The following is a 22237-nucleotide window of genomic DNA, read 5'->3' as shown; positions in this document are numbered from 1 at the left end:
GAATACTCCCTACTTGCCTGGGTGGATGCAGCTCCAACAATACTGCCAAAGCTTGACACCATCTAGGGCAATCAGCCCGTTTGATTGGCACTACATCCGCAAGCATCTGCTCCCTCCGATGCTTAGTAGCAGCAATGTGTACCGTCTGCAAGATGCATTGCAGATATTCATCAAAGATCCTCGGACTGCACCTTCCAAAGCCACAGCCACTTTCATCTAGAGGGCCAAGAACAATAGATGTGGGAAGACCAACACCACCTAGTTCCTCTCCAAGCTACTCACCATCCTTACTTGGTGAGACATCACTGTTCCTTCGTTGTTTCTGGGATTTTGACCCAGCAACAATTACCTCCCTAATGACACTGGGTCAAACCACAGCAGGTGGATTGCAGCGGTTCAAGAAGGCAGCTCCTTCTCCTTCTCAAGGGCAATTAGGGACGGGTAATAAATTCTTGCCAGCCAGTAATGTCCACATCCCACAAATTAAATTTTTAAAAAATGCATCTCCATTCCTTCTATTTGTTTGAAAAATTGTCCCTGAACTGTCTCCATTTTTTAAAGTTAGGTGACTGACACTGCACAGTATTCCAGATGCGGTATCAGCAGTGCCCTGTACAACTGATGCACAACTTCACTACTTGGGCCTGTGTTCAGCAATATGGTTGATTCTTAACTGAAGAGATGCTAGAGAAAGTAGTTCATTTCAAAGGCAGTTGGAGAGGCATCAAATGTTTGCCTTAGTAACAAAGGGGAGGATAAGAAATGAAAGGAAACAGTCTTAGTCCTGGGACAGTGCTGTATTTTCAGATTGTCATTCTGCCCACAGCAAGATAATGAGAAATAAGATTGAGCTCAATCATTCTTCAAGGGGACCACACGGTGGCTCTGGTTAGCACTGCTGCCTCACAGCACCAGGGTCCCAGGTTCAATTCCAGCCTCAGGTGACTGTGCAAACTCCACACACACATTCTCCCCATGTCTGTGTGGGTTTCGTCTGGGTGCGCCGGTTTCCACCCACAGTCCAAAAGATGTGCAGGGCAGGTAAATTGGCCATGCGAAATTGCCCATAGTGTTAGGTGCATTAGTCAGAGGGAAATCTGCCTGGGTGGGTTACTCTCCGGAGGGTCAGTGTGGACTTGTTGGGCCGCAGGGCCTGTTTCCACACCGTAGGGAATCTGATCTGATCTAATCTTAAAGGTTAGAAAAAAAGGAGATGGGGTGGGAAACCTGATTGAGGTCTACAAAATCATGAAGGATATAGACAGAGTGGATAGCGATAGGGTGAAGGATTCAGTAATGAGAGGCCACGCATTCAAGGTGAGAGGAGAAAAGTTTAAGGGGGATACATGCATAAAATATGTTCTACAGAGGTTGTTAGTTGCCTGGAATGCGTTGCCAGTCACGTTAGATTAATTAAAGGTGCATTTGGACAAATGCATGAGTAGGTGGGGAGCAGAGGGATACAGATCCTTAGGAATTGGGCGATAGGTTTAGATAGTGGATTTGGATTGGCATAGGCTTGGGGGGCTGAAGGGCCTGTTCCTGGGTTGTCAATGTTCTTTGTTCTTGGTCTTTGTTATTGTGGTAGATGAGAAACTTTCGATGTCTGAATGGGTCAAAGTTGAACAAATCAAAGATTGCATCACTTTGTTGGGAGATAGAGTTATTTGAGGAATTGTTTGACACTGGTTATATAGATTGAAAAGGATGGTTAGCAGGAAGTGCTGCATTATAGTCATAGCTGCAGATTATCTGTATAACCTTTCTTTGGATTTTTCAATGCTGTGGCAGCTGGGCTAAAATTTGATTTGAATATAGAGTTGGAGGGTGTTAAAATGGGCCTGGATATTGGAGTCAACAATACATTCAAAACATTTTGAAAAAGGCAGGGTGGTTGGGTTTCAAGAGGGAGTGATTTGAAAAGCAGGCCACAAATTGTTTTCTCCTCAACAAAAAACTTTGTATTACATTGTCACGGTCAACATGTTGAACTACTAGCTATTACAGATTTGAGAAATCTGGAGGTGAGCATCATGGACAAAATAAGCTTAGAGTTGCTTCTCATGTCAATCTGCATTTTATATTATGTTGGGCAACTCTAACTCCTGAGCTCTTTGCTTGCATCAAATCTGTATTCACTGCATGGAATCCATCTGCAACTTGGTGTAGAACTTGTGATTCTCAGTGAAAATAAGACTTTCTTTCATAAATGTTTTGATTTTAACGACTGTCTCCGTAGTCCAGAAGACCACAGACTACTCTCTTCTTAGACAATTAACGGTGAGTTTGACCTGAGGATCACCATGCCTTAGGTGATATATAGATGGTGGAACTTTCATGGTGACCTCAACCAGTACAGAATTGAACCTGCAGTATTCGTATCACTGCATTGCAAACCTCTTGTCCAGCTGATTGACAGTTCCATGCTTGCTTAACATTAATGAATGTCCCTGATCTTTCCTTGCCTACTTAACTCAAATACCAATGACTGGACTGAACCTAATCCATTTGTTTTTCCTAAAGACCTAAGTTTTCTCTTTAGGAATTCTTGTTTTTAAAACTTTAGTTCCTTAGCACTTTTCCAATAAATACCTTTTAAACAGAAACAGATCAGTCAGATTGGAGAAGGCTCAAGGGGCCAAATACCCTATTTGTGCTCCTAATTCATATGTTTGTAAGTATCGATTTAGTAGCTTTGTCTGAGCCTTGTTCCAGGGTCTCGATAGTTGTCACAGTGTGAACCAACCAAAACTGGACACATTTTGAATAGTTTTGCACAACTGCCAAATAATTAATTTCTGCCTGTGAATGTAACCTAGTTTGCTATCAAGCACAAAATCAGCCCACTAATGTTGATAGAAATGTTTTATTTTGTACCCTACTGTGTGTTACCTTGTTAAAGGCCTTTGTAAGTATAGACCAGTTAATTGAACAGACTGCCAGTACAAGGTAAAAACAATGACTGCAGATGCTGAAAACCAGATTCTGGATTAGTGGTTCTGGAAGAGCACAGCAGTTCAGGCAGCATCCGAGGAACAGTAAAATCGACGTCGAAATTTACTGCTTCTCGGATGCTGCCTGAACTGCTGTGCTCTTCCAGCACCACTAATCCAGACTGCTCGTACACACACCATTCTGATAAATTACTAATTATAGCATTTTAATGAGACAAACAGTTGAAATTCTGTATTAATCCTTTCTCTATAACTGTTTAACAATGTATCTCTCATGACCCACATTAACTTTAGTTACAGAAAAGTTGCTAAACAAATGTGCCGGTAATTCTTCAGTTTTTCGTTTTCCATGTAGATAATTCGTGGACCTAACTTCGGCCAATGGGTACAGGAATGTGGGAACATTCACTCTATAATTTACTACAATCGTGGCTGATTGAACACTTCCATGCCTTTTATCTACCCCATCTCTATAACCCTGCACAAATTGGAAATAAGAAATCCACCTTAAACCTACTTAAAATCTGAGCTTCCACAGCTCTGTGATAAAGAATTTCAGAGATCCACAACCCTCTGGGTAAATAAAGTTTTTTTTACCTCTTGGACTTAAATGATATCCCCTTATTAGAACAAAGAAAATATACTGCCCAGGAACAGGCCCTTCGGCCCTCCAAGCCTGAACCGATCCAAATGTACTGCCTAAACCTGTCGGTCAATTCCTAAGTATCTGTATCCTTCTACTCCCCACCTACTCGTGCATTTATCCAGACGCATCTTAAATGAATCTACTGTGCCTGCCTCAACCACCTCTGCTGGTAACGCGTTCCAAATGCCCACCACCCTCTGTGTAAGTACTTACCACGTGTATCCCCCTTAAACTTTCCACCTCTCGCCTTGAAAGCGTGACTTCTCAATTTTGAATCCTTCACCCTGGGGGAAAAAGCTTCTCTCTATCCACCCTGTCTATACCCTCCATGATTTTATAACCCTCAATAAGGTCCCCCCTCAATCTTTTTTTTTTCTAATAAAAAAAAAACCTAACCTACTCGAGCTTTCTTCATAGCTAGCACCTTCCATCCCAGGCAACATCCTCGTAAACCTTCTCTGCACCCTCTCCAAAGCGTCCACATCCTTTTGGTAATGTGGCGACCAGAATTGTACACAGTATTCTAATTGTGGCCGAACCAATGTCTTGTACAATTTTAACATGACTTGCCAGCTCTTATACCTCGTCCATTGAAGGCAAGTATACTATATGCCTTCTTGACCACTCTATCCACCAGTGCAGCAACCTTCAGGGTACAATGGACCTGCACTCCCAGATCTCTCTGTCCATCAACCTTTCCCAAGGCTCTTCCATTCATTATATAATTCGCTCTAGAATTAGTTTTGCCTAAATGCATCAACATATTCTCAAACAATGCTTCCTGGTTCTGGACTCCCCAGCCAGGGGAACTTGCTTACCTGCTTCCACCCTGTCTTTCCCTTTTAAGTATTTTGTAATTTTGAATGAAACCACCACACTCTCTTCAAATCTCTAAAGAGTAGACACCAAATTTGCATGGTCTTTTTTCATAGGACATCCCTGCTATCCTGGGAACAAGTCTGGAACCTTGCACTCCTTTTATGGCAATAACATCTTTTCTGAGGTAAGGCGACCAAAACTGCATACAGTATGCCAGGTGTGGTATAACCAAATTCCCATTTAATTGAAGTAAAACTTTACAGGGGTAGCCCTGTAGTCTGATCCCCTCTTAATAAAGCCGAACATTCCATTAGCCTTCCTACTGTTCAATCTCTTAGCATGTAAGCAATATTGTGCACTCTGTTTCTCTTACAAAAGTGGACAACCTCAAGTTTTTCAACATTATATTCCATCTCTCAGGCTTTTGTCTTCAAATCCTCCTAAATTAACCTTGCATCTTCATCTCAACATACATTCCCACTCAACTTTGTATCATCTGCACATTTGGTCCATTCCTTCATATCATTGGTATACATTGTGAATAGCTGGAGCCCAAGGACAGATCCTTACAGTACACCATCAATTACAGCCTGACAATGTGAGAGTGACCTAACTATTTGTGCTGTTTTCTGTTGGTTAGCCAAGCATTAAATCTTGCCAGAATATGGGTCGGGTACGTTTTGGCGCGATCATTTGGCCCCGCCATTTTGACTCTAAACTGTTTTGGCACTCATTACTTTGGTGCTGAGCTGTTTTGGCGCCAATTCAGAATAAAAAAAAGTCGTCTTTTGTTAAAGAAAAGAGGATGACTAATGACCTGATGTAATTTTCTCAACTAGCAAGAGTTGATAGTCAAAGCTGTAATGACCAGCTGTAGATTCAAATCTAGTTTTGTAATCATTTTCTCATTTAACAATTGTTAATAGTCATCTACTGCGTTGATGATACTTAAGCCCTTCTCCCTTCACATTGGAAAGCTGTCATACAATTTTCTTTCTATTTTCTTGTAGAGCCTATACCAGAAATGGCTGAAAACATTCTAAGCAAGAGACAAACCAAAATTTTCACACGATGGTTATCTATGTGTTTGATAAATATAGCAAAATGTAGAAATTTGTTTTTATAATGAATAGGTTAAAAATAATGAATAAAAAAGAATTAGTTTTATTTCTTACAATGCAATAAAAACAAATATCTTTGGGCTGTACAAGACTTTTTTATTCTGAAAGACTTTTTTTTAAAAGTCTGAATTGGCGCCAAAACAGCTCAGTGCCAAAGTAACGAGCGCCAAAATAGTTTAGAGCCAAAATGGCGGCGCCAAAAGAGTGGCGCCAAATAGTCCCATTCCGCCAGAATATTACCTGCTATCACTTATGCTTTATACTTAGTATTCCTGGTTGTTCTTTCTATATACTTCCTTACCAACCTACTGTGAGGAATTTTAGAAAAGTCTTTTGAAGATCTACATATGCTATTACTGTTGGCTGTCCTTTTATCAATTTTGTTAATGGTATCTTTAAAAAAAACTCCCAGGTTTATCATACACTATTTTCTATTTGCACGTCCCATGCTGACTGTGCCCAATCAGATCATTATTCAGGAACAAATTACTGCAGATGTTGGAATCTCTTCCAAAAACAACAACTGTTGTAGATCACAGCCAATCAAGCAGCATTTATGGAGAGAGAGCAAGCTAATGTTTTGAGTTGTGATGACTCTTCAGACTCTGAAGAGTCATCTAGACTCTGTGTTAGCTTGCTGTCTCTCCATAGATGCTGCCTGGCCCAATGTGGTCTCCACATCATTTATTCCATTCTTTTATAAGCTTGTAGCATTTTCCCTAGCACTAATTATAAGAATAACAGTCTGTAGTTCCTTATTTTCTGTCTCACTACTTCTTGAACAGTTGGGTGACATTTACTACCATAAGGTTCCCATCTCCCTGACAAGCTTGCTTAAACCCTCCTAACAGCTCTGGCAAATCTCCCTATTAAGTCTATCAGTCTCAGTCCTGTTAAGATTAACAGATCCATTTTATCACAGCCCCGCCTGCCTCAGTACTAGTTCCAATTCCTCAACTGATTCCTTTCTTCCTACTCACCATTACTTGCTCACCTACACATGGAACCAAGTAATCTGAAGTTCTGCTTGCCCTTGAGGTTCTGCTTTGGAATGTCCTTCCTAATTCCCTGAAATCTGCCTTCAGGACCTCATCCTGCCTATGTTGTTGGTAGCATTATGTGTCATGGGCGGCACGGTGGTTCAGTGGTTAGCATTACTGCCTCATAGCATTAGGGACCTGGGTTCAATTCCAGCCTCAGGCTATGTAGAGTTTGCATATTGTCCCAGTGTCAGCGAGGGTTTCCGCCGGGTGCTCTGGTTTCCTCCCACAATCCAAAGATGTGCAAGTCAGGTGAATTAGTTATGTTAAATTGCCCATAGTGTTAGGTGCATTAGTCAGAGGGAAGTGGGTCTGGGTTGGTTACTGTTCGGAGGGTTGGTGTGGACTTGTTGGGCCCCAAGGCCTGGATTCCACACGAGGGAATCCAGTCTAATATAATCTAATATCTAGTGCCTCTTCTCTAGAGAGATGTCCTGCAGCACCCAATCACCACCCAGCTCCAAGGCAGCAGCAGCACTCCATCCAGCAGTCACTTTTACGACCACAGAAGCAACAGTTTTAACCCCTAATTATGGAATCGTCTATGACCATTGCTCCATTATTCTTTTTCCTCCTCCCCTGTACAGCTGAGTCATCTATGGTACCATGGGTTTGGCTCTGGCTGCAGTTCCCTGAGGAACTATTGCACTCACCAGTTTGAAAAATGGAATACAGATTAGTAAACATCGTAGTCTCATGGGACACTTGCACTACCTGTCTGGATTTTATAGATTGCCTGTTAGTTACCTAACCTGTATGCTTCTAATCTGCAGTGAGACCACACCTGTGTATGTGCTATCTATGTAGTCCTTGCCTGGTGGATGCACAACAGTGACTTCAACTGCTGCTCAAGTTTCAGAATCTTGAACTCAAGTATGTGCAGCTGCTGACATTTCCTGCAGATGTTTGTCAGGGTCACAATATATATGTGATCTTTCTCACTGCAGGATGTATACAAAGTTTTAAAAAAAAACAAGAAGCAGCATTGCAATCTAAGCGAGATTGTCTGGAGGAAAGGGGAAGGCTTGGTTCCACAGGTGAAAGGAAGGATCAGTTCAGATGTAGATAATCTGGCGAAAGTGTATATGGAGTGTGAGATAAATAGGGTGGTCAGTTGAATATTTACTTGGGAGTTAAACTTTGTATTTAATAGTCTAAATTTTCCTGAGTGACGATTACTTTCATTGGAACTCCCTGACAGTCTCCACTAAAGTTGGAGAATTCAGAATACCAGGCATGAAGGGAGTGTCCATTGAAATATTCAATTTTGCAGATAATTTCTTTGGAGTATGCTATAATGGGTTTTCTGCAGAGTCTTTGTCTGCAAATCCCATCTACATTGGAATAATGCCAGGCCACTGTTGTCTTAAAAACTTGATAATTTCCTACATTAACATAGTTATAGTGATTTTGTGTTTTTTTTTAAATTTGATTCTACCTATTTGGAACACTTAAAAAAAGAATTCAGTTGCTCAAGAAAAAAGTCTGACATATTTTAAGTGTTTAATTTGGATTTTTAATCTAAGTTTTGCAGTTTTCTGCCTGGTCATGGTGTTTTTTTGTTTCAGTTCATTAATTCATTGTTCAAAAGTAACAGAACTGAAACAATTGTTAGATTATATTGCATGTTCCATCAGTTCTGATTTGGCTTAAGACAAAACCGTGGCCAATGAAGTGACAAAGCAAATGTTATGTGTTTAATGTGATGAAGGCAGTTCAAATATGACTGTGCTTAGAAATGGTGTTCTAAAATGAACTTAGAGTTTTCAAGTTATTGTTGGTTGATCTTTTTAATAGACCAAATTCATTTTGAGTTCAAAAATCATTTCAAGGAAGTCATACGAATTTAGCAAAGTGGCCAGCAAGTCATCTGGGGATATTATTGCTGGAGTGTTCGCTAATGAGAGCTTTGCAACCTTCAAAGGCACAAGCATAGTATCTCTTTTTAATGCGGATACAGGCCATTTGGTTCATTGAGCCTCATGGACTCTCCAAAGAGCATCCCACAAATCCTTCACCTCCAACAACACTACATTTACCATGGCTAATCCACCTAGTCTGCTGCATATCCCCGGATGCTATGGGCAATTTAGCACTGCCAGTCCATCAAACCTGCACATCTTTGGACTGTGGGAGGAAACGCAGTACCCAGAGGAAACCCAAGCAGGTACAGATGAGTAAACCGAGGACAGAATCGAACTTTGGTCCCTGGTGCTATGAGGCAGCAGTGCTCATGCCTCTAGAGAAAGGGACAGAAGTAGGTTCATGCAGGGAGAAGTCCGCAAAACCAGTGCTGTTATTAGCTATCTCCAAATAGTCAACACTGGGAAGAATTGATTGATTGATTGGAAATCAGTGAAGAGAGAGCTCCAGAAAAGGGCTGGAGGTGGTTGTCAGAGGACGACATTCTACAACCCTGTTGAAGACGTGTTGAGGGAACTGTTTAGTTGTAAGTACTAAGTTAGCCATTTGTTCTAAGTGTCTTTGAGAGACATTATTTGAAAGAAAAGCATTAAGTGAACACAACAACTTGCTGAAAGGGCCACATGGTACCTCAGTGGTTAGCACTGCTACCTCGTTTGAAGGGTTGGTACAGACTTGATGGGCAAAATGGCCTCTTTCCTCATTGTAGGGATTATATAATTCTATGGAAGAAAGCTGGCAGCAGCCATGTAGGCTGCACTTGAAGATTTCTTGTACAGATACGGGTGACTCTTCTTTGAGCCTCAAGTGTTTGTAAGGGTATTGTTGGGGAAAAAGAGATGTATGCATCTTCCCAATTCTTGGAATGACGTCCTTTTAATAGTTTATGTGCAATGTAATCTGGTTCATATTTTCATTGTATAATAGATTCGTGCTTTAATAAAAGTGAATAGATTCTCTTGCATATATTTAGTGACTTGCACTTTTAAACAAAACAAAATAAGATTTTATGGCCTGTTAAGTCAAAATTCACTGGAGAATCTGACTCATCCAGCATTGTCATCAGTTGGGATCATAGAGTTGTATGTAGTCTTCTTCTAATATATTAGTCACTGGAAAATGTATTGTGTACACTATTTTATTGTGCAGTTTATTCATATACCCATCCAGATGTCTTTTAAATGTTGTGATTATACCAGCCTCCACCATTTCCTCTGGCAGCTCATACCATACATGCACCACCCTCTGCCCGTTGGATCCCTTTTATGTCTTTCCACTCTCACCCTAAACCTATGCTCTCTGGTCTGGACTCCCCCATCCTGGGGAAAAGAACTTGTCTATTTACCCTATTCATGCCCCTCATGATTTCATAAACCACTATAAGGTCACCCCTCAGCCTTTGACGCTCCAGGGAAAACAGCCGTGCCTATTTAGCCTCTCCCTATAGCTCAAACCTTCCAACCCTGGCAACATCCTTGTAAATCTTTTCTGAACCCTTTCAAGTTTAACAACGTCCTTCTGATTGGAGGGAGACCAGAATTGCACACAATATTCCAAGAGAGACCTAACCAATGTCCTACACCGCTGCAATATGACCCCCCAATTCCTACACTTAATACTCTGACCAAGAAAAGAAAGCATACCAAATGCCGCCTTCACTCCAATCTACTTGCGACTCCACTTTCAAGGAACTATTAACCTGCACTCCAAGTCTGTTTTTTCACCAACACTCCCCAGGACCTTGCCGTTAAGTGTATAAGACCTGCCCTGATTTGCCTTTCCAAAATGCGGCACCTCATTTATCTAAATTAAACTCCATCTGCCACTCCTTGGCTAATTTGTCCATCTTATTATTACTTATTATTCCAAAAGAAAATAGTAAATTTGTCACATCAAACACACACACACAAACATGTAATATGCTTATGGAGATGGGGATTGTCAACACCGATATAAAGCTAGCAGCAATTGTATCTCACAGTCCTTTAAGTTGAGAGCATGGCCTGAGTTCAAACTGTTTCGCTGTTTTGTTTCTTCAGTGGTCGTTGTACTCTGATGTAACCTTCTTTCCTGTACACCACACTTTCAATTTTGGCATCATCTGTAAACTTACTTACTAACCTATGTTCACATTCAAACTATTTACATAAATGACAAAGCAGTACAAAGACCCAATTTTTCTTTAAGAGAAATAAAATGTGTGAAACACTGTTCTAACATTTTCGTGGCTGGTATGATTAATTCAGTGCAAACCCTGTTTTACTCATTGCAATGATTTGTAGCTTCTGGTTGCTAGATTTGTGGTAAAATTGCCTTTAGATGATCCTTCAATAGCCCAATGTTACTTTATTTAGTCAAGTACTTTTTAAAAATTGGCTATTTTGCTGTGTGGAATTGTCATTCCTTCCTGAAATTTCAGCAGTTAAAGGCATTGATTTTTGAATTTTGGGATCAGTAAAATGTTTGTCATAGCTCAATGGTCAAAGTTGTTTTGAAGTCATATCTTGTTTTTACCTTGCAAAATTCTGTTTGGCCAAAGAAGTCCAAGGCTGGTCATGTTTAATTAATAGTTTTTCAACATTGACTGTGTAATTAAACTGTTCAAACTACTGCATGTGAATATAGGACTTAAACTTCATGGCATGTGTGAGTAAATATGTTTGCTAAAGTTTTGCATGAAGTCCTGGAAGCTCATAATTTGAAGATGTAATTTTTGTTACTCTGTTTTTCTGCTCAGTAGGTGAAGCATGTTAGTATTAAGTCATTAAGTCATAGAGTTATATAGCACAGAAATAGACCCTTCAGTCTAACTTGTCCATGCCAACCAGGTATCCTAAACTGAACTAGTCCCATTTGTCAGCATTTGGCCCATATCCTTCTAAACCGTTCCTGTTCATGTACCCATCCAGATGTCTTTTAAATATTGTAATCATGCCTACTTCCCAACACTTCCTCAGGCAGCTTGGAATAGAATACTTTCCATTTTGGATACTCATTATCAAATTGAAATGCTATCAAGTGTTAACAATGAGGTGAAATGTGGAAAACTCATGGTATATCCATCAGGAAATTTCGAAAGAACTGGGACTCCTTTTCTCTAGAAAAGGGAAGACTATAAGGAATAACCTGACAGAAGTCTTTAAAATTCTGGCAGCATTTGATAGGGTAGACATGGTGGAAAGTCTGAAAGGTATGTCATTTATATAAATTTTTGTTTTGAGGTCTGATTTCAAACAATTTTGTTTCTTGTGTAAAGTGATTTAATAATGAACTAGGTTAGTCTTTCAGGAAAAGCGCAGCAGGTCAGGCAGCATCCAAGGAACAGGAGAATCGACGTTTCGGGCATAAGTCCTTCTTCAGGAGAAGAGCTTATGCCCGAAACGTCGATTCTCCTGTTCCTTGGATGCTTTTCCAGCAACACATTTTCAGCTCTGATCTCCAGCATCTGCAGCCCTCACTTTCTCCTAGTCTTTCAGGAACCATGATTTTGGGAGGTTAAATGCTACAGCAAATGGCAGGAATGTTAGGAGCATTGATATACAGAGGGATCTTGAGGTGCAAGTCCATAGCTCCCTGAAAATAGAAACAGAAGTGGATAAGGTGATAAAGAAGGCATTTGGCATACTTGCCTTCATAGGGTTGGAGCATTGAATATAAAATTGGGCAAGTCATATTGCAGGTGAGTAAAACTTTAAGCCACATTTGGAGTATTGTGTAGCTCTGGTCACCACACTACAGGAAGGACATGGAGAAGTGCAAAGAAGGTTTGTTAAGGCGTTGTTTGGATTGGTGTATATTAGTTTTAAGGAGAGGCAGGACAAACTTGGATTGTTTTTGCTAGGGTCACAGGCTGAGGGGTAAATACATTTTGCCAATTTTTGAGATTTTACAAATTCTGATATATTTAGCTTTTGTTTTTATTCTTGTATCATAAACATCTGCTTTATTGTTCGGACCAAATCTGCAGTCTTGTCTGTTAGTTGAAAATTGCTGTCTTTCACTGAAACAAAAAAGAAAATATGATCTATCAAGCCAGGTGTCATCTTGGAATCTTTCAGGAACCTTGACCTTTTATAAGCCTCTACAAGATCAGGCCTTAGCCACCGACGCTCCAGGGAAAACAGCCTCAGCCTCTTCAACCTCTCCTGATAGCTCAAATCCTCCAATCCTGGCAACATCCTTGTAAATCTTTTCTGAACCATTTCAAGTTTCACAACATCCTTCCAATAGGGAGGAGACCAGAATTGCATGCAGTATTCCAACAGTGGCCTAATCAATGTCCTGTAGAGCTGCAACATGACCTCCCAACTCCTGTACTCAATACTCTGACCAATAAAGGAATGCATACCAAATGCCGCCTTCACTATCCTATCGACCTGCAACTCCAATTTCAAGGAGCTATGAACCTGCACTCCAAGGACTCTTTGTTCAGCAACCCTCCCTTGGACCTTACCATGAAGTGTATAAGTCCTGCTAAGATTTGCTTTCCCAAAATGCAGCACCTTGCATTTATATAAATTAAACTCCATCTTCCACTTCTAATCCCTTTGGCCCATCTGATCAAGATCCTGTTGTAATCTGAGGTAACCTTCTTCACTGTCCACTCCACCTCCAATTTTGAAATCATCTGCAAACTTACTAACTGTATCTCTTATACTCACATCCACATCATTTATATAAATGATGAAAAGTAATGGACCCAGCACTGATCCTTGTGGCACTGCACTGGTCACAGGCCTCCAGTCTGGAAAAACAACCCTCCTCCACCATCCTCTGTCTTCTACCTTTTGAGCAAGTTCTGAATCCAAATGGCGAGTTCTCCCTGTATTCCGTGAGATCTAACCTTGCTAATCAGTCTCCCATGGGGAACCTTGTCAAACGCCTTACTGAAGTCCATATAGATCACATCTATCGCTCTGCCCTAATCAATCCTCTTTGTCACTTCTTCAAAAAGCTCAATCAAGTTTGAGAGACATGATTTCCCATGCACAAAGCCATGTTGACTATCCCTAATCAATCCTTACCTTTCCAAATACATGTACGTCCTGTCCTTCAGGATTCCCTCCAACAACTTGCCCACCACCGAGGTCAGGCTCATGGTCTATAGTTCCCTGGCTTGTCCTTACCACCTTTCTTAAACAGTGACACCACGTTAGCCAGCCTCCAGTCTTCCGGCATCTCACCTGTGACTATTGATGATACAAATATTGTATCAAGGGGCCCAGTAATCACATCCCTAGCTTCCCACAGAGTTCTAGGGTATGCCTGATCAGTTTCACAAATGTAGAATATTCATGAAATCCAATTTAGTAGAAACTTCATTCATCCAACGAATGATTAGAATGTGAAACTTAGCACCACAAGGGGTATTTAAGAGAAGCAACATTGAAGCATTTAAGAGCAAGCTAAGTAATTTGTGTTGGAGAAAGGGATGGAAGGATACATTAAAGAGAGGTGGGAGAAATATCATATTATGACGATACTATGGCTTTAAGAGGTGTGTTTTGTTCTTTTAGTTTGAAAAGAAGGGAGGTTTAGACAAGATGCAGAGCAGTTTGCTTCAAGCCAATAAAATAAACAGCTTGTGAAGATTTGGGATTTGTTTTTGTAAGTTGGAACAATTAAAGCAGTCTGAATGTGTGGGGTCTAGCTCCCACAGAAGCAGGATTTTTAGTTCAGCTTTCAGTAGCGATTGCTGGGGTCCTGAAGCTGGATGTGGAAGCTCTCGCTCTCTCAAAGCCAAATGCTGGGGCTCTCTTTCTGCTGATAGAATTGCATATGAGGCAATCTGTGTTACTGAATTCACCTTTTTTGGCTGTATTTTAACTATAGTGTATGAATAAAGAGTGTTTTGCTTCACGCCTAATAAGTTTGACCAATTGAATTGCATCTGGAATGCAATGTCTGGCGCTTGCCTTTTAAAATAAGAAAAGTTTGAATCTCTGCTATCCCCTTGAAATATTTTGGGGAAGGTTAGTCTGGCCCATATCAGTATGGTGCACATATTTACAACATAGCTGTTTCTATGCTGAATGTTTATAGAGTTTGAGCTGCAGTTAAAGGAAGGTTGGGTTAAAGTCTGTCTTTTGTTACGATCAGATAATACAGATGTTTAGCTTTTTGGGAGCAACAGCATCATGGAAAAGGAGCTGAAAATGTGTTGCTGGAAAAGCGCAGCAGGTCAGGCAGCATCCAGGGAACAGGAGAGTCGACGTTTCGGGCATAAGCCCTTCCTGAAGAAGGGCTTATGCCCGAAACGTCGATTCTCCTGTTCCTTGGATGCTGCCTGACCTGCGCTTTTCTAGCTACACATTTTCAGCTCTGATCTCCAGCATCTGCAGACCTCACTTTCTCCATCATGGAAAAGGAGTCAGGAGAAGGCGATGATTAACATAAGTAATTGACAACTGATAGAGCAAAGCAAAATCGTAGAATTATACAGATTGTGACTATGCTAGCTGTTCAAAAGAACTATCCAATTAGTCTCCTTTCCTTGCGCTACATCCTTAATTGTACATTTCTTTTTTTCTGTGTTGAAGTGGCAGGCAACTGGAACCTTGGGGTCATGTTTGCAGATTTGGGTATTTTGCGAAAAAGTCACCAAGCTGCATTTCATCTCCTTAATGTAGAGCATACCACATTGAGTACAGCAAATACAGTGGACTAGATTGAATGAAGTACAGTAAATTACTGCTTCACCTGGAAAGTATGTCTGGGGTCTTAGATTATGAGGATGTAAACCGATATTACACAGTCTGCAATTGCATGAGAAGGTACAGTGGGAGTCTGATTTATAGGGAGAGGTTGGACAAGCCAGGACGTTTTTCTTGACCATGTAGGAGACTGAGGAGGTGGGGTCTTACAAAAGTGCATAAGATCGTAAAAGGTGTGGATAGGGTGAATGCACTCAATGTTTTTCTTGGGGTTGGAGAATTGAGGACTAGAGAGCATCAGTTTAAGGTGAGGGGAGAAGAAATCAAGGGAATCAGAGGGCCAACTTTTTTTTTTACACAGAATGTAGTATGAGCTGCCAACAGAAGTGGTTGAGGCGGGTACATTAACAACATTTTAAAAGGCATTTGGACAAATACGTGGATAGGAAGGGTTTAGAAGGATATGGGCCAAGCACAGGGAAATGGGGTTAGCGTGGATAATATTTTGGTCGGTGTGGGCCAGTTTGAACCAAAGGGCCTGTCTCCATGCTCTGTGACAGGAATAGTGGAGGAGAGTATAGTGTTTCCTGATGTTGTCTTGTTCCCCTCTCGGTCGAAGGAAAATGCTCAGAGAGACAGTGTAGTTTTACACCTTCATCTTTATTCTGGGCCCTGGAGAGAGAGAGAGAATGATTGCTCATGTTCACGGAGACATGAATTCACGGTCAGCTCTGGAATAGCAGTTTCTTGATGATTATTTAGTCACTTTACAGGGAGGGGCATTCAGATAAGGCAAAATACATATTGATTGGATGACCATTATAATCAGCAAGTGTCAGTAGAAAAGATTTAGCCATCTGCTGTTACACCATGAATGTTCTTAACCTTAAGTGGCTTCACATAATGGATACTTTTCGCCTTGTTAAACTGACCTTACATACTGAATGCTTCCAATATTGTTAAATGGCTCCACATAATGAATGCTTTTCTACTTTGTTAACCCATTACCCTTGCCTCCAGCACCCCATTGTTAACTGCAAGTTCTTATCTGATCTAAGTCATGCTCAGCTGAACCTCTTGTTTCATAAAACTTCAAACATCACTCTTTCCCTCCAGTGAGAATGTGTGTAGGAATGATCCCTGTGGAATGCTGATAATGAGAGGTGATGGTTTTATCGTTGGACTGTTAACCAGAGAACCAGGCAATGTTTTAGGGACGCAGGTTTGAGTCCTGCAACAGCAGATGGTGGAATTTTAAATGAATAAAAATCTGGAATTAAGAGTCTAATGACCATGAAACAATCTCTGATTGTCAGAAAAACCCATCAGAATTATTAATGCCTTTTAGAGAAGGAAACTGCTGATGGCCTACATGTGACCCCCAGACCCACAACAATGTGGTTGACACAACTGTTTCTGGGTAATTAGGGATGGGCAATAAGTGCTGGTGTAGCCAGTGACACCCACATCCTATGAATGAATAAATTGGAAAGAAAGGGAAGGGAGAGGAACAGGGATCTGGTGGTGGCATCCCATTGGAGGTGATGGGAATGGCAGCTTACAGTCCTTTGGATGTGTATGCTGGTGGGGTGGTAAGTGAGGACCAGAGAGACCCTATTATTGTTGTGGGGAGGAAAGGAGTGAGTGAGGGCAGAAGTGCGGGGAATAATACGCACATAGCTAAGGGTCCTTCCCACCACAGTAGCAAGTATCTTCAGTTGAGGCAAAAAGGTGGATTTCAAGAAGCATTTTTAAGGCACAGTGTATTACTGTCCTCATTTACTAATATGCCATTTTGTTTTCAGTTGCAAACATTACACTGCTGCTCTTTATGCCCAAGTCTGATAAAGGAATTGGTGTAATGTCACCACACTAATCCTTGGGGAAACATTGCAGTCACCAATCATTAAAACATCCATCACCATACTTCTCTGTAGCATTGAGCTAATTTTGTATCTGTATTGCCATTTCCCCCTTAATCCCACGGGTTTCTAATCTCCTAATAAGCTTCCTGTGTGACATATTGGAAAGTTACTTGAGTCTATATTTGCAACATTGAGTTGTCTATCTTGATTGAACTCTTGCATTTCAGAATGTTTCATAGAATCTGTGCTCCTGGTTATTGATCCCTCTACTAGTGTCATAGAGTCCTACAACAGGAGACAGGCTCTTTGACTCATGTTGGTCCATGCCGACCAAGATGTCCATCAAAGCTAAATCCATTTCCTTGCACTTGGCTCATATCTTTCTAAACCTTTCCTATCCATGTATTTGTCCAAATGTCTTTTAAATATTGTTAATATACCCACCTCAACCAGCTCATTCCATACATGTACCACCCTCTGTAAAAAAAAAAAAGATTGCCCCTCAGGTTCACTTTTATTCTTTCCCCTCTCTGCCCTCTAGTCCTCAATTCTGCAGCCCTGGGAAAAAGACTGTGTTCATTCACCTATCCATGTCTCTCATGATCTTATACACTTTTATAAGAGCCCCCTTAGTCTCCTATGCTCTAAAGAAAAATGTCCTAGCTTGTCCAACTTCTCCTTAGAACTCACTGTTGAGTCCTGGCAGTGTCCTTGTAAATTTCTTCACTCTTATCAGTTTAATGACATCCTTCCTATAGCAAGGTGACCAAAACTGAACTCCGTACTCCAAGTGTGGCCTCACCAACATTCTGTACAACTACCAAATAACCTCCATACTCAATGCCCTTATTGATGAAGGCCAGTGTGTCAAAAGCTGCCTTCACTCTGTGTACCTGTGACTCCACTTTCAGAGAACTATGCACCTGAACTCCAAGATCACTCTGTTCCACGACACTCCGTAAAGCCCTACCACTCACCATGAAACTCTTACCTTGATTTGACTTCCCAAAATGTGAGACCTCACACATATCTATATTAAACTCCATTTGCCATTTCTCGACCCACTTGTCCAGCTGATCAAGGTCGTGCTACAATTTCTGATAACCTTCCTCACTGTCCACGATACCGCCTATTTCAATGTCATCTACAAACTTAGTAATCTTGTCTTATACATTCAAATCATTGATATAGATAACAGTAATGGGTCCAGCACTGACCCATGAGGCACTCCACTAGGCACTGGCCTCCAGTCTGACAAGCATCCTTCCACTAATTACCCTCTGCTTCATATCATCAAGGCAACTGTGTATCCAATTTTCCTGCTCCCCCAGGATTCTATATGATCGAACCTTATCAAAGGCCTTACTGAAACCCATATTGATTACATTTACTGCTCTGCCCTCGTCAACTTTCCTGGTCACATCATCAAAGAACTGTAATAAATTTGAGAAGTATGATCTCCCATGCACAAAGCCATGCTAACTATTCCTTATGAAACTCTTATCGTTTCAGATGTATGTATATCTAACTTCAGAATCTTCTCAAATAACTTAACTACCACAGATATTAGGTCTACAGTTCAGTTTTTCTTTGCAGACCTTCTTGAATAATGCCACAACATACGCTACCCTCCAGTCTTCCGGGACCTCACTCCTGGCTAATGCTGGTGGATAAATATCAGCCAAGGCCCCTGTAATTTCTTCCCTCGTCTCTTGCAGTATTCTTGGATATATCTGGTCAGGACCAAGTGATTTATCCACCTTCATACATTCTAATACATCCAGCCCTTCTCTACTCTAATATGGACTTTCCCCAAGGTATGACCACTAACTTTCCCCAAGTCTTAAGTCTTTCTCCACAGTAAACATATTCATTGAGGACCTGCCGATCTCCTGTAGTTCTATCCATATATGTCCGCTTCGGTCTCTGAGGGGTCCTCTTGCGCACTTTCTCTCGATTCACCGTAATCTTGTGCCCCCTTCCTTCAGTAAACTCCTGTATCCCCTCTATATCTCCTGGGATTCCCTTGATCCCAGCTGCCTGTACCTAAGCTATACCTCCTTTTGTTTTCTGGTCGAAGCCTCAATAGCTCTCGCCATCCAAGGTTCCCTTGCCTTTCACCCTCACAGGAGCATATAGACCTTGAACTCTAGCTATATCACTTTTAAAGGCCTCCCACCTGCCAGAAATCCCTTTGTCTGCAAGCAAACTATTCCAGTCAACCCCTGCAAGATCCTGTCTGATTCTATCAAGATTTGCCTTGCCCCAGTACTAATTGGAGGAAAAAAAATTGCCTTTCCTATTCACCCTATTTATGTCCCTCATAACCTTATACACCTCAATCAGATCCTCTCTCAACGCTCACTGCTTCAAGGAAAACAACTCCAGCCTATCCATTTTAGATTCTGGCTTTCCTTAGGTACCCTGTGAGAATTGAAACCGGTACCTCACTTTAAGTACTTTTTCTACTTTCAGTTACCTAGGATGCACACACTCTGAATTAGGTTATCTAATGCAAGAGATCTCAAGGATTTGAGCAGGTGTAGATCATATGGTCTGTTGATCTTTCTCTGCCATTTGACATGATCATGGCTGATGTTGGGTTTCATCTCCGCTTTTCCTCCTGCTTGCGACACCTCTTGATTTTCAGAGAGACAAAAATAAATCCTCCATGCAACCTTGAATCTATTCAAAGAAGGAGAACCAAAAACCTTTGGGATAGAAGATTCACAACACCTGAAGTGAATTCCCCTTATCTAGCCAGTTCCAAGACTCAGCCAGTCCTGGAACTGGCTCTGGCAGAGATGGTACCTATGCAAGCCAGAACTGGACCTGAGTTCTTTATGGAGTATTTGGCTTGTATTGCTGTGAAGGTTTAAACCTAACTCTCTAGGGGTGTGGAAATTGGGTGGGTGGGTTGTGTTGGGGGAGAGGGTAGGAGCATAGAGAATGATAAATTATTTTGTGGGGTTGGAGTAAGGGAGAAGTCAAAACATTTCTAAATCGAGGTTGCAGCGAGAGTGCAAGTAATGCACAGAGTTCAGTAAATATGAGTGTTTCAGTTGCAGATTGCTCAGTGGAATTATGATGTGGCTGCAGTAACAGAGACTTCGATCAGAGAAGTTAGACTGAGGGCTAAATTTCCCTGGTTAGAGTTGATTTGAGTTATTAACCATCACGTACCAAGATACAGTGAAAAGTATTGTTTTATGTGCTAACCAGACAAATTGCATCTTACATAAGTACATTAGGGTAATAGAAAAGAATGCAGAATATACAGAGAAAGTGCAGAGAAAAATTAACTCTAATTTGAGAGGTCTGTTCATCAGTCTGATAGCAGCAGTGAAGAAGCTGTTGTTGAATCTGTTGGTATGTGTTTCTAAACTTTTCTGCCTGATGGAAGAGGGTAGAAGAGAGTTTATCTAAGATAAATAGGAAACAAAGAGGATCTATGGAGGGGGAGGTGGATGGATTTAATTAGGAAAAGCACTATAGTGCTGGAGAAAGTAGATGTCCCAGAAGGTTGCAGGCAGAATTGATTTGATGAGAGCGAAGGAGCAAAAAGATAGTTACTTTGCTTGGTGCAATTTAAGGCTGCCACCCAGTGGGAGGAATGTAGATGAACAAATTTGCAGGGAAATTAGAGATGTGTAAGCATCAGTAGTAACAACGGCAGATCTTGACTTAACCGTGCAGAGTTGGGCAGTGTTGGTTTCTACAGCACAACGGGTCCAGTCCAGTCTACTGAAACACCGTTTGTAGTTTTTGCAAATGTAGAACCATTAGAAGTAGTAGAAGGGCCAAGTGGAACAACTATCTGTTTTAGAACATATCAGGGTCAGTGATAATTTTATCAGAAGGTTTAAGATGACAGTCAAAAAGTATACTGATGAATCCAGACTAAGAATAATTAACTGGGGCAGTCAAGACCTAGTTTTGACCAAACAAACATTTATTGTCCTCCGTGTTCATGGGTAGCAGCAACAATACTATGATTGAATTTTACATACAGTTTAAGGGAGAGAGAATTGTGGGTCCAAGACCATTTTGAATTTAAACAAGGGTAAAAGGACATAAAAGCAGAGCTAATGAAAGTGAACTAGCAATTTAGTTTAAGGGGTGGATCAGTAGAGATACAATGGCAAACATTTAAGAGAATATTCCAGAAAGCATAGAATAGATGCATTCTAACAAATAATAATTCTAAGGGATGGACCTGCTCTCTGTGGTTAACTTTAAAACAAAGGTCAAAGATCATATCATACACCACTAAGAAACACATCCTTCACTCACAACACTTCCCCCATGGGACGTTCCCTTACAGTCATTGAAGGTGTAACACCTGTCAATTTAACTCTTCCCTCTGCATCCAAGGGTCCAACCAAGGTGAAGCAGAACTTTGCCTGCACTTCACACAATCTAATCTATTGTATTTGCTGCTCACAATGTAGTCCCCTCTGCATTGAGGAAACAAAGCATAGACTGGGAGACCGTTTCGCAGAACATTATATTTTGCGCGCACAAAAAGATTGAGCTTCTAGTTGCCTGCCACTTTAACACACCAAAAGCAAAAATGAGGATTGCAGATGCTGCAGATCAGAGTAGAGATCAGAGTGGTGCTGGAAAAGCACAGCAGATCAGGCAGCATCCGAAGAGTAGGCAAATCGACGTTTCGGGCAAAAGCTCTTCATCAGGAATGGCCTCCTTCCTGATGAAGGGCTTTTGCCCGAAACATCGATTTTCCTGCTCCTCGGATGCTGCCTGACCTGTGCTTTTCCAGCACCACTCTAATCTAGTCTTTCGCACACCACCCTATTCCCTGGCCAACATCTCTGTCTCTGGCTTGCTGCAGTGTTCCAGCAAAGCTTAGCGCAAGCTGGAAGAACAACGCCTCACTTTCCACTTGGGACCCTGCAGTCCTCTGGACTAAATATTGAGTGCAACAATTTTAGGGCTTGAATTCTTCCATGCCCTAGCCCCCAACTACACACACCAGGCCTTGTTATCACATATACTGCCATTACATGCTGTCTATTGTTAGCCACTTGCAGTCTGCATTCGACAACACTTCACTCCCCTGCCAAATCGTGATCTAATCCTTCAGACCCTCAGACCCAACCCCTCCAACCGCAACAAGGACAGAACGCCCCTGGTGCTCACCTTCCACCCTACCAACCTTCGCATAAACCAAATCATCCGCCGACATTTCCGCCACC

General features: G+C 41.3%; 1 protein-coding gene across 2 annotated transcripts in view; it reads left to right on the top strand.

Moving 5' to 3' along the window:
* golph3a (golgi phosphoprotein 3a) overlaps positions 1 to 22237 on the top strand; it is a 67661-nt gene that overhangs the window by 12616 nt on the left and 32808 nt on the right. Inside the window, exon 2 of one of the 2 annotated variants that reach the window (XM_043687465.1) lies at positions 4533 to 4603. The exons of the other annotated variant lie outside the window; for it this stretch is intronic. Coding sequence (XP_043543400.1) covers positions 4533 to 4603 — 71 coding nt within the window. The remainder of the gene's footprint in view (positions 1 to 4532; positions 4604 to 22237) is intronic. 2 annotated transcript variants of the gene reach the window in all.

The sequence above is a fragment of the Chiloscyllium plagiosum genome, chromosome 1 (genome assembly GCF_004010195.1).
Source record: "Chiloscyllium plagiosum isolate BGI_BamShark_2017 chromosome 1, ASM401019v2, whole genome shotgun sequence".
Lineage (NCBI taxonomy): Eukaryota > Metazoa > Chordata > Chondrichthyes > Orectolobiformes > Hemiscylliidae > Chiloscyllium > Chiloscyllium plagiosum.
The sequence above is the reverse complement of the archived record's forward strand: the minus strand, read 5'-3'. Positions and strand labels throughout refer to the sequence as shown.